Consider the following 13,479-nt stretch of genomic DNA (forward strand, 5'->3'; position numbering starts at 1 on the left):
CTGTGGTGGAAACGGGGCTTTAATTATGTAGCTGGTAAGATTTAAAAAATCTAGTGGAGGTGCAGTGTGTAAATCTTAGCGACATCTACTGGTGAGGTTGTGAATTGCAACTGCCCACCACTCGCCCCTCCCTTTCGAAGCACATAGAGAAGCTCTGGTGGCCGACACAGGACAAAGATGTTGTTGCATAAAACAGCAGAGAGTAGCAAGCACTCTGCAGAGCAGTTTGTCAGTTTAGAGGCTACTGTAGAAACATGGTGGCGCAAAATGGTGACTTCACTGTAAGATGTCCAGTGGTGTATGTAGAGAGAAATGGCTCATTCTAAGGTAATAAAAACATAATGGTTCATTATGTAAAGTATTTTTACACTGAAAACATAGTTATGTATATTATATTGCATTTCTGTCAATAGATCGTCATAAATATTACACTGACACTGTACCTTTAAAAGTATTAAAGAAACTAAATGATTATAAACCACAGGGCACTCATAGAGGCAACTGTTAATGCTAACCAGTTTAGAGGATGTATCTTTCTAATTAATGTGCTTCAACAACATGCATATATATTTGATTTCGTATTGTAGTAATAATAAAAAAGTTTTATAAAAACAGTAAGACAATCGATGCTGTGCTGTATTGTTAATATAGTCACTTCACTGTATTAACACCCCCTATATTCACAATATAGCATAAAAAGTACTGGTTCTGGAAAAAAAATAGTTCTCAAAGGTGAGTGGAATATGTTCATACTGTGATAACCTACACATGTGTAAATTAAAGAGGAACTGACTTACAGTACAGTTAAAAAGTGTCATGAATTGCTCAGAGACGCAAAGGTTCCAAAGGCAGATCCATGTAGTCTATTGTAGTTTAAACATAATCCAAAAAAACAGGCAGAGGTCAAAACACAAGCAAATAGTCTAAACAGTAACAGAGCCAAGGGCAGAGGGAAAACAGAGAAATCTGAAGAACCATACAGAAAGTCAAAAACCATAAACATGATAACCCAAAGACACAACGCTCAGAAATGCCATGCTGACACATACAAGACTTCACAAAGATTGACTGAGAGATACATGACTTTTAGGTAGGGATGCACCGAATCCAGGATTCGGGTTCGGATTCGGCCGAATATTGGGCTTTTTGACTGGGTTCGGTTTCTGCCGAACCTTAGAATTTTTTTCCACCGAACCGAACCTGCTTGCACTACGCGATACTGGTCGAACATGATGCCGCAGTTGATTATGGCAAAGTGTTTACTAGGTGAACCGTTCGAATGCAGTAGGCTGTGAGAAAGTGAAGAAAATGTGTTGTTTGGCAGTACTTTCAGTTACAAGAAGGCAATTCAAGTCAAGATATATGTTCAATTTGCAATGCCGATTTGTCTCGTGGTGGCAAGAACCCTAAACAATAGCCGCTGGATGTCCGGTTCGCGAACGAATCGTTCTTTTTAACCGGATCTTTTTAGTGATCCGGTCGAACCAGTTCACCAAAACGGACTGAATCGTTCCAAACGGTTCGGGTCTCAAATCAGCGCTGATCTCACAGGTTACTATAGTTACTCACTTTCTGACATGAGTGACAGTCCCTCAGACTAGAAATAAACTAATATCTTGAAGTAAATGTTGTAACTCCAACAGTTCACTGAACTGAGACATGTTTTGCTGTGAGAACCGGTGAGCTGAGATACTGCATGCGTGATAGCGTCGTCTTGAACAGAACTGTTTCTCTCAGAGTGACGGCTGCTGTTTCTCTCGGAAAACTGATGCTGACGTCATTACGTAAGGACGTAAAAGAACCGGTGATCCGTTTTTTTTAACCGGTTCATTGAAACGAACTGTCCGAAAGAACCATTTCGCGGAAAAGAACCGAACTTCCCATCCGAGAGAATAAGAGTTGTGCATGAAGGAATCTACAGACAGCAATATGGCACAGTAATCCTGGCATAATGTTGCCTTTTTTAAAATTTAAATTAAATTAAAAATACACTTCTGTGGACATTGTTTATGTCATTAATGTGTTTACTGTGATAATGGACTGAGGATGGGAGTTGGATTCGGTATTCGATTTCGGCAGAATCTTACCCAGTGGATTCGGTATTCGGCCGAACCTCAAAAATCTGGATTCGGTGCATCCCTACTTTTAGGGTGTACTTACACTAGGCACGGTTGCCTTGTACCGTGCCCAAAAGCAATTTGTCCCCCCTCCCTACTCCCCCACTGGCCTCTACTCACACTTGCACCTAACTTTTCGGGCCGGAGCACGCTTGCGTCATTCATGATGCAGCTTTTTGTTTTGAAGATGACCAGAAGAAAAACGTTTTAGATTATAGACTGCCTAACAGATTTATAATTTATGCCGCACAGTGATTTTCACTTGACTGCACTCCACGTATCAGAAGATAATTAGGGAGGCAGCTGACTTTGATGGAGGAATTTACAGTTTTATTCGCAAACTACAAATTATGTTAATCAATAAGGTGATAACCAGGACCGTTATTAACCTAAATATACTTGATTTAATCGAAAAGTGTATCCAAGTAGTAATAATTTGATGTTTGCTGTCATAATGATGACAGTAGTGCACAGCGGTTTCGTGTTTTGGCCAGGACACAGAACGGAGCGCTCACACTTGTCAAACGAACTGTGCTTTGGGGGTCAAACACGCTCGGGCACGGTTCAGAGCGCCTAGTGTGAGTACACCCTTAAAGTCAGTGGTATTGAGACAGCAGAATAAAATCAGGGAGGATGAGACTGGCAGGGAGTTCTAGGAAATGTAGTTTGTGAGGGAATGACAATAATCTGGGGTTAAGTGCCCTCTGGTGGCTATCAAGGGCACTCCAGCTAGTGTTTGGATGCAAAGTCACGGCAAAAAAAAAGAAATTAAATTTTGTTGACTTCTTTTTAAGTGTGACTTAAATGTACAAATACATTTTTGGGGCCATTAAATGCTACATTATAGAGATTGAATTCTTCCTTTTGTGTTGTCCATTAACAGACAATGAGGGTTTGGGTATCAGTATTATTGGTATGGGTGCTGGAGCTGACATGGGATTGGAGAAGCTTGGCATATTCGTCAAGACCGTCACAGAGGGAGGGGCAGCTCACCGGGATGGCAGGTAAATGTTATATTCCACAGCATCAGATAGTTATTTATTGACTTGATTTCTGAAACTCATTCCACAATGGTCCCATTGCTCACTTTCATCTCTTTCAGGATCCAGGTGAATGATTTGATAGTGGAGGTGGATGGAACAAGCCTGGTTGGTGTAACTCAAAGTTTTGCTGCCTCTGTCTTGAGAAACACATCTGGTACAGTTCGGTAAGATCAGCTGAATATAGACCACTACAATAGACATTTTACCTTCCTGCTGATATAATTAAATTGAATTTAAAGCTACACTGTGTAACTTTTTTAGTTTATTCTTAGCTAAAAACACTTAGCTCTTTCAAAAATATATGTGCTCATTAATGAATATTTACTTCTTTCAAGTAATAAAGTATTCTCGTAAGTTTATAATATGTCGTTGAAAATACATACGGGTGAGGGGTTTGAATGCTGGTCGCCATGTTGCCCCTCCATCTTGAAAGTAAATTAGCCAAAGAGGGACATACCCATAAATTCAAGCTTCGCCTTTCGCGTTTTAACACTCAATGGCACCGTGTGGAATGTGAAGAGGGTATTGCCATGTTAATCTTGGACTAAATCGGCCACCATAGGAGTTCAAACGAAATTATGGATCAATGAAGGATGAATAAATCAAGTTTTCAAAATCAATAAAACACTTAAAAGGATAGTTCACTCCAAAATAAAAATTCCGTCATCTTTTACTAACCCTAATGTCGTTCAAACCCGTAAGACTTTGTTTCATCATAAAGCGATCGAGTTTCTTCAGAAAATTTGGAATAAATTGCTTTATGAACTTTTTGAAGCGTTAAAATGGTAGTTGCTTAGACTGTCAATGGACAGACAGAAATCTTTCCCTTTTCATTCAAAATATCTTAATTTGTGTTACAAAGATGAATGAAAGTCAGTAAAATTGTATATAACTATCAAAGCAGAGTTAACAGAATAAACTTTTTTTTTTTTTTAAATAAAACAGATTTCATAGGGCCCTAATAGCATAATTAAATTGCATGCACTGCCAAAAGTGATGTTCCTCAGGATTTTTCCACAAATTCTAAACATCTTTAAATCAACATTTAATGACATGCAAAATGAAAAAATGAAGTCTTGTTTTCTGAGTTCAAACGTTCAATTTAATGTTGAATGTCAATCGAATGTCAAGTTCCCTTCAGTTTATACAGTTTTAAGGTTAAGAAAACCTTAAAGTTTCTTTAATTGGTCTTAAAAAATGTATTAAATGGATGTTCATAAAACCTGCAGAAACCCTGATCAGACAACATATTTGACAAAACTGCTTTTTCTATGACTAATGTCATGTGGCACCTTGCGAATTATAAAATACAATATATAAAGACTATATAAAGCATACTTACTTATCTAAAACATCCTTTGCTTTTCATTTTGTCACATTGGTGCTAAAACAGCTTCCTGTCTTTTTTTTTTGTTTGTTTTTTGAAAATTGGGAAAGAGAAAGAAATATTAAATGTATGCATACATTTATGCCCCATTTATGCTTTGTTCCCTTACTAAAATCACTTGCACAAATCACATCATAATTATAACTTCCAAAATTGTAAGCAGTAACTACCCAGACAGATTTGAAGGCAGCAATAAATACAAAGTCAGTATAGCCTGTACATTTGACACTATGCTTAGACTTCACCCCAGCTTGATTTTTACAGCATTTATATTTAGCTTACAGCTCTATTGTGTGTAATATTTGCATGGTCTCTTTGTTATGGGAACACTGTACCCATTTCTACCTCAATAAAATGTGGTAATAGATAAAATTTTTTGATACAGTCTGTCCACTAATTTAAAACTTTGCTCTTTACATGTTTAAAGAATGACGTGGGTTCATTGCATTCTTATATGGAGTATGTATCTTTCCCTGCTCTTTTCCAATTCATTCAGCAGTCGGCCAATGGGGGTCATTGTGACAGTTGTAATTATGATACATACAGTACAATGCTTGTATTTAGAAGAGAAGAATAGTACATTTCACTATGATAGATAAGTGTCAATAGGGGGAGGCCAGAACAAGGGGAGGGTTATATGAAACCAGACACTGGGGCGAAGAGACACGCACAATTTAGGAGTGAAGAAAAGGGAGGAAACTGAGGATGGATAAATATAAATGAGGGCAGACAGAGCAGCAAAGAGGAATCTAAAAGTGTTTTATCAGAAGTAAACAACAGTAAATCTTGTTGCCATCTAACCATTATATTATAATTTTTTTCTATAATTTGAATGCCCTTAAAAGAAGACGGTCTTAAATTCTCTTTTAAAGGGCACAAATTAAAAAAATAACATTTAATTCGAATTATTTATAATGTCCACCAACTCTTTGGCTCTTTGGTGCTGTAGCTGGCTGTTTTGTGACCTGCCACTCTGTATATTCCTTTTGAAGAACTCCAGCATTAGAAATAAGCAGCTGCAGTTTACAGCAAAACATTTCAATGCAGATCGTCTTTATGAAATGGAAGGCTGTTGAATCACAGACTGCTACTGATTCTTAGAGTACAAAAAAGGCATTTACACTGTAATCTTAAAGGAGTACTTCAGCGCTGGGAAGATGAATCTGTATTTAAACTGGGTCATTGATGTAGTAGAAATGTGAAATATTTTTTTTATTTAGTGCTTTCTAGACTGAGAAAAGAGAGAAAACGTATTTTTGTCTCATGGAGATGAAAGACAACAATTCCCAGAATGCTTCACTGCCCTACGAGGCCACTCCCAAAGCCACCGCTACTAGATTACTGAACTTTCCCACCTCAACCGTGTTCATTTTCATAAAATCAGTTCAGTTAGAGAACAGACACTACAATTAAAAACTGAACGTGTCTGTTCAATATGTGATTTAGCCACTGAGGGAGTCTCACAGCCCAAAACGCTGCAGGAGTCAGATATATTGACAGTCATGGATGAGCTTGTGATGAGAGCTGAGGTAAACGCGCCCGCGGAATAGATTCACAGCACGTGTTCAGTCTGGCACGTTTTCAGTTCATGCCTTTGAAAGCTTAACTTTCATAGGAATTAGTTTGAGAAGTTGAAAGACTTACTTTGCTCTGCTGGCCGCACCGTTTAAACATGAATGCCTGAGGCTGCAGCTGCGAGCTGAGTGCTGTGAGTGTGATCACCATTCCCCACGTGTGAGTTGAAAACATGCGGAAATGGCTCCCTCTGCTGGCTGTAGTCTTTAGCCTCTGGCCAACAATTCCTCCGATGGCGCAATTTGCGATATTTGCGTCATGGGAGGAATTTTTCCAGAAGTAAAATAGGGGGGCACAATCATTCGAATATACTCCAGGGTTTCTACTGGTACAAAGCCATATGCTAATAAGTAAGTAACACTTTAAAGACATTGCAACAGAAAGCTCTTTTATTTTAAAGGTCATCGTAAGTGCACCTTAGAAGAAAGTAAAATGATTAAAAAATTTAGAAGAATATATGGTGACCCCTTTAAAGGGCGAAAGAAAGTAGAAGTAGAAAGAGAGAGAACTAATACCTCTTGCAGCCTAGTGTATAAGCAAGCACTAACAGATAAAGACTTTAGATTACCATAAACTGTGTGATAAACACCTCTGTTCCTAGGTTTATTATTGGGAGAGAGAAGCCGGGAGAGCAAAGTGAAGTCGCCCAGCTCATCCAGCAGACCCTTGAACAGGAGCGCTGGCAACGGGAGGTGATGGAACAACGATATGGAAACTACATGGGCGATGAGGAAGAGGTCTGTGTGTAGCTGCTTTTATTTCAACAACGTTTTATGTGTGAGCCTATCCGGTTGTTAGGTCTGACGTCACGCGGCAGCGCTTCCGGGTCCCAACGCTCTATCTATACCACAAGAAAAACTACAAACAGTGCTAATATACACACACAATGTGGTGTAATACTACAAAAAAAGTTATAATCATAACCTTTTTCTCCATATCAAAATTCCGGATGGTCAGACTGTGATTCATCTTTTATAAATAGTTAAAATATTAATGTCTGTAATGCTGTGACCATAGAGACTGTTGTGTAGACTGTATTTAAAATGTTTAACTTTTTTAAATGTTTGATGTTTAAAGGGATACTTCACAGCTTTTTCATATTAAACTGTTATTCCCATAGCTAAATGAGTTGATACATACCTATCTCGTCTGAGTGCGTGCACTTAATCGCTCTGATGCGCGGTGACAATCTGATAGCATATAGCTTGAACTAAGCCCAGTTCATTCACTATGGTACCAAACAGAGATCAAGTTAGAAGTGACCAAAAACCTCCATGTTTTCTCTATTTAAATACAGTTACACGAATAGTTGAACGATCAAGTATGGTGACAAAATAAAACGTGCCGCTTTTCTAAGCGGATTAAAAAGGAGAACTATAATGTATGGCGTATACTCTCAGAAGTGCTATTCCACCATGCACTATAGTTCCATTTTAACCCGCTTAGAAAAGCGCCACATTTTATTTTGTGTCACCATACTTGATCGTTCAACTATTCTTGTAACTATATTTAAATAGAGAAAACGTGGAGGTGTTTGGTCGCTTTTAACTTGATCTCTGTTTGGTACCATAGTGAATGAACTGGGCTTAGTGGGCTAAGCTAAATGCTATCAGATCGTCACCTCGCGTCAGAGCGATTAAGTGCACGCACTCAGGGGAGAGAGGTATTTTTAACTCGTCTTAGTTAAGGGAATAGCATTAATATGAAAAAGCGCTGAAGTATCTCTTTAATATGAAAAAATAGAGCTCATAAACAGGTGTTGATGGCATTCTCAAGTGAAACGAGTTGAAGGTTAGGACCCAGAAACGGTGTTCCTTACGTCACGATTGTATTAGATTTTTGTTTTTGCTTTAACAGACTGTAGGTTTTAGTAGGGTTTTAAAGGTTTTAATTAGCATATGTAAAAGTCTTTATTTTTCTTTTGTTTATCAGATTTTTTTATGTTTAAAACTTAAGTGGTTCCATTGTCCTTCCCTTTTTAGCAGGGTGATTATGGCACTGATGAAGAGGAAGAAGATGAGATGAGCCCCACATACCCTAGCGCCATAGAGGTGTTTGACTTGGCCGAAAACGAGGACATGCTGTCACCAGTGGAAGTTGACCCTGAGAAGCTTGCTCACAAATATAAAGAAGTAAGACAAGTATAAGGAGAAATTACATTGGCCAATCTCCATTGACAAGTGTGCGGGTACTCTGTTACTGTTGAAGTTTAAGACTATTAGATCTGCCATAACCATTCGCTAACGTTTGTTCGCGACGTATGTCATCTCAAACTAGCGCACGACATCAACATCATCATTCTCAGCCACTCCCTGTGTTCGCTGATCGGACCGGTTAAAATTTGACCAGAGAATATACCGCAAACCCAGACGGAGTACTGAAGGAAAATGAAAATTGAGCAGAAGTACGTAGGGGGGCAGAGCCAGGCTAATATTGACAAGTATCTAATGAAAAATGTGCTTGTGTTAAAGTTAGGAAGCATCCCCATTTAATTACGCTTGCAAGTAGAAATAAATTATTTCTTAGCTTTTAAAATAGACAGATGACGTCAAGACACAGAAGAGATTTTCCCGTAAAATTTTAAGACAAAATTACCCATAAAACAAAATACAAGTGTCAAGAGTGGCTGTAGTAATAAAGCACACAACAAAGAAACTGAAACAAAGAATAGTCTTTAAATCCAATAATAAAACCAAGGAAACTATGATTTAAAACCATGGAAACTAATAAGCAAAGGAAACAATGAACACAGGCAAACCAGAACAGGACACTATACCTATGTTTCCATCCAAAGTTGCAAATTTAACTATGGTCAAAATTGGAATATCGCATAAAACATTTGCAAATAAAGCACCGTTTCCATCCAAGAGAACAAAATTGTCACTTTCCTGATAAACTACCACTAAATATCACTTAGAAAAGTAGGAGAAGCCACTGTATGTAATCATTTCCGTATATAATAAATGACTTGCGTTTCAGAGCACAGAGACGAAACGCAATAAACGTCATTTTGTTGCTGTTTGGGTACGCAGTCATGTAAAAGAGTTCTGGGAAGGAATTACACCAAACCACTTTGACAACTGACTTTGCTCAGGCATTTCAGAACAACCAAAACAGCGTTGATGCAAAAAGACCGTTCTGCTGGGTAGTCCAGTTATGCCGGCCCAAGATTTTTGTATGCACATCGAGGAATTTATTCGGGAAATGTGTTTCTATCATAGTTCATACTCAAAAGAGCTCATACGTTTTTAATGCACATTTTAAAATAGAAACAAAGCTAATGAAAATTACACCTAAGCAGAAGTTTGTAAAGCATACTTTTCAATCACAATTTTATATGAAATGGCCTAATTACAGTATGTACAGCTGAACTGAATGGTAACAAAATATTATACCTGAAATTGGTAAAATACTGTACTATCATGTATGATGAATACATTTATGTAGAAAGACAGTTTGAAGGGACAAACTCCAAATGCTCTAGCACACTGATTAGACTATTTAGACTAATCACTGTTTTGTTTAATATTAAATTGTCATGGCAAAAGAGAAGATTTAGTTATGTTTTGTAATCTGTTTACTACTTTGGCAGCTGCAGATCAAACATGCTGTGACTCAGGCTGAAATCCAACAGCTCAAGAGGAAGGTATGATAACCCTTTTCAAATTGTGAGTTTTCTTAGGATCAAGAGAAAATATTCTGGTGAAAGTTCACCAGAAAATTGTCATCATTTACGTTTCTTTCCAAACCTGCCTATAAATTATGGCATTGTTGACATCAAACCAGACAGAACACGTCTTGAGGCACCAAGATTGAATGTGCAAATATTTGTGTTTTAATGAGACTTCAGAGCTTGGTGGAAGGGAAGAATATCAGTGTATTCCGGCTTACATTCTACAATTTGGTAAACTTCTCGGTTTGTTCCGCAAAAGTAAGAAAATAATAAAGGTTTACAGTATTAATGCTATGAGGGTGAGTAAATGATGGCAGAATTTTTAGGCCTTTACATTTAAATATGGAACGTTTTCCTCTGACAGTTTTCCGCATTTATGTTACTATTTGCATGACAAGTCTAAGAAGGTAACCATTTACATTTATGTGTTAAGCTGAATCACGCAGATCAGGAAAAGCAGCGCTGGCGTGCTGAAAAGGCCCAGATGGAGCGTAACATGCAGGAGAATCGGGAGCGCATGGAGAAGCTGGAGGGATATTGGATGGAGGCGCAGAGTCTTTGCCAGGCTGTGGATGAGCACCTGAAAGAAACACAGGCTCAATACCAGGCTCTAGAACGCAAATACAGCAAGGCTAAACGCCTTATAAAAGAGTATCAGCTGAAGTGAGCGAAAACAAACTGACACTAATCCATATCTACATTCTTATGCTGTTTAGTTTTAACCATGAAAGATTGCTGTTTGTTCATTTTAAAGGTTAATAAATACATTTTAATAGACAATACATACAGTTAGAATTACATAGTTGCATTTCAGAAGACATACCCACTAAACAAACACAAGATTCATATAAACAGTAAAAGGGCCCTAAATGTGACAAATTTTTGTTTGGATCAATTCATTTATTCAAAATTAAACGAATTGGATGCACATCTTCTATGGTAATAAAAACTTAAACAGAAGGTTTGTAATAATCTTTTTCTTAAAAATATATTTGTTAAAGAAAAAACCTTTTCCAAAAAGATGCAAGGAAATCTTTCCTTTTCATCATAAAGGAAAGATAAAATAAAAATGACAACCTTTACTAAAATGCTATAAACTATATAAAACCAACATGAATACAAAGATCAGATTTCTAAGGACTTCTTGCTTGGCAATTGCTTTTAAACTAGATTTCTTCTTAGTCAATGGCCCAAAAACATTATATACACCAGATTTTAATGAGGATTCACACATTTTTTTGAGGATTCATATAAACCTCAGGAATCCAATCAATGTCTTTTGCTTTCCTTTGTTTTCATAAAGGGAGATTGAGTTCCTGAAGAAGAAAACAGCTCAGCAGAAAACTCTAGAGGAGACTGAAGGAGGACAAAAGGAGGACACAGAACAACTCCAAGACAAGGTAGAGCGATCCCATTCCTATTATATTTAGTATAATAAAATCCTTTTACTTACCCCTAATATATACAGTACAGTTTATAAGGTTTAAGCAGTTATATGAAATATCTCTTTATACAGGTACTAGATCTCGGGTCACAGGTCGAGGAGTTGAAGTCACTGGATCCATCGTAAAAGTTATTAATTGTTTAAATAACTACTTCAGTGTAAATGTACTGGAATTGGGGAAATAGAGAATCTGTACTTTTGTCCATTTTATCATTGTCAGTAAACCCAAGTTTCATTTATTCATACCTTGATTTCAGGCTTTTTATGGTTTTAGAGATTTTTCTTCATTCTTAGTATTGTGAATAATTGTTTTACCCTGCAGTGTTTGCTCTTTAAAACCCTTTGTATTTTCCTTATATTAACTCTAGATAATGATTCGGCTGTCATTGATAGTTTTGCCAAAGTTGTTCCTGTAATACTCTAATGTACACAATAAACTCTGTTGTCTTTTTTAAGTTATGTTAACAACATAAATGTGGCAGAACGGAAGACTGATCTGTCATTACAGTGGAACATTTTCCCTGAAACGAATAAAACAGAGGCACCGGTTGTACCAGAAGTGGTGAAAACAACGTCTTGTGTTTGAAGACATCCGTTTCTGAAACTCCAGTAATGAACTGCCACTTTGCTGCTGTACCTCACTACTCTTTTTTTCACTCTTTTATCCTGATGTCTTTACTGGGACTATACCTTAGGAGCCAGTTATATGTCATAAAACAAGAAGTATGATTTGTCTAGATTCTTTAAAAGTATATATTAATATAAAATGGGAAGCACATCATTTATGGTAGAATGGATGGAACCTGAGGAACATAGGAAAGACTCAAAGTGATGAATGGTCTCTTAAAGAACCAGTGGAGGATGTATTTCAGCTATTTTGTGGTCATTTAAAAAAACATACGTAGCTTAGCCTTACTATATATAGCCAGATTTCAAGGGGTTTCTCTCACTACAAATGTTTCTACCTATATATCAGTTCACCCTATACCTCTTGTGCAAGGTTTTGGTGACATGAACCTTAAAAACCAACTGCTGCCTTTTTTCAGTATTACTCAAGTGTTGTCACTCTCCAGTGTTCATTTAGACATCCCCTTATACCTTCTTTACAGAGACAAAAAAAGTGTTTGCTACTTACTTTTTACCAGTGGAACTGTTCTTTTGTTCAGCTATACCAGATACATTTATGATTATGGGACTGGCCTCCTGTGTATAGTTTTCTTTTTCTTCTTCTTCTTTTTTTAATGAGTGTGATTTCATTTAAAAGCAGTTTAAATAGATTGACCTGTTGAGTCCAAAATAGTTTCATGAAATCTGGATATATAAAAAATAATAATAAAACAAATTGGACACTATCTACATACTACTTCCTGGAGTGAACCTGCCTCATGAATTGTTCAGTATAATTTAACCTAAAGCACAGCTAGACTTGCTGTTGGTGTTAGAGAAAGATGTCCTATAGATACAACAGTGAATTTCACATCCTATAGGAAGCAAGACATTTTGTTAACGTAATTATGTGAAATGTACGAAGGAACTAAGAACTATAAATGATTGTGATTGTAGATTTAGTGTCACCATTAGTCTTTACACCGGGACTAAATTAAAAAAGATGAGGCATGTAAAAAACTTTTTGTTTTCCAGTGCAAGGCTTGTATGAAAAATGTGGTTTGTTAATGTGCTTTTATGAAATAAAGTCAACTGTGGATTTGTAACCAAGGTTGCTTTATTTTCTTTAAGTTGTTCAATATGCTTAACTGCATGGACATAATGGTAATTCTAAAGTTCCCATCTAACTAAATCTGTCAAGAGAGCAAGGGCTGTCAAACGATTAATCCAAAACGTTTGTATTTACATAATATATGTGTTTACTTTGTATAATTATATGTATATATAATTGCATGTACATATATACTGTATATTAATATTATTTTTTAATTATAAATATTTTATATATACACCAATCAGGAATAACATTATGACCTAATATTGTGTTGGTCCCCCTTTGCTGCCAAAACAGTCCTGACCCGTCGAACTCCACTAGACCTCTGAAGGTGTGCTGTGGTATCTGGCACCAAGATGTAAGCAGCAGCTCCTTGAATTCCTAGAAGTTACGAGGTGGGACATTCATCGATCAGACTCGTTTGTTCAGCACATCCCACAGATGCCTGATTGGATTGAGATCTGGGGAATTTGGAAGGCAAGTCAACACCTCAAACTCGTGCTCCTCAAACAATTCCTGA

General features: G+C 37.1%; 1 protein-coding gene across 1 annotated transcript in view; it reads left to right on the top strand.

Annotated features, from left to right (window-relative positions):
* Window positions 1-12,951, top strand: part of ppp1r9bb (protein phosphatase 1, regulatory subunit 9Bb) — a 40,465-nt gene extending 27,514 nt beyond the window's left edge. The window contains exons 3-10 of the mRNA XM_067430308.1: window positions 3,001-3,121; window positions 3,220-3,324; window positions 6,724-6,859; window positions 8,105-8,254; window positions 9,715-9,768; window positions 10,229-10,458; window positions 11,099-11,195; window positions 11,312-12,951. Coding sequence (XP_067286409.1) covers window positions 3,001-3,121; window positions 3,220-3,324; window positions 6,724-6,859; window positions 8,105-8,254; window positions 9,715-9,768; window positions 10,229-10,458; window positions 11,099-11,195; window positions 11,312-11,365 — 947 coding nt within the window. The 3' untranslated portion in view covers window positions 11,366-12,951. The remainder of the gene's footprint in view (window positions 1-3,000; window positions 3,122-3,219; window positions 3,325-6,723; window positions 6,860-8,104; window positions 8,255-9,714; window positions 9,769-10,228; window positions 10,459-11,098; window positions 11,196-11,311) is intronic.
* Window positions 12,952-13,479: the final 528 nt, after the last annotated feature.

Source organism: Pseudorasbora parva, chromosome 21 (genome assembly GCF_024679245.1).
Source record: "Pseudorasbora parva isolate DD20220531a chromosome 21, ASM2467924v1, whole genome shotgun sequence".
Classification (NCBI taxonomy): Eukaryota; Metazoa; Chordata; class Actinopteri; order Cypriniformes; family Gobionidae; genus Pseudorasbora; species Pseudorasbora parva.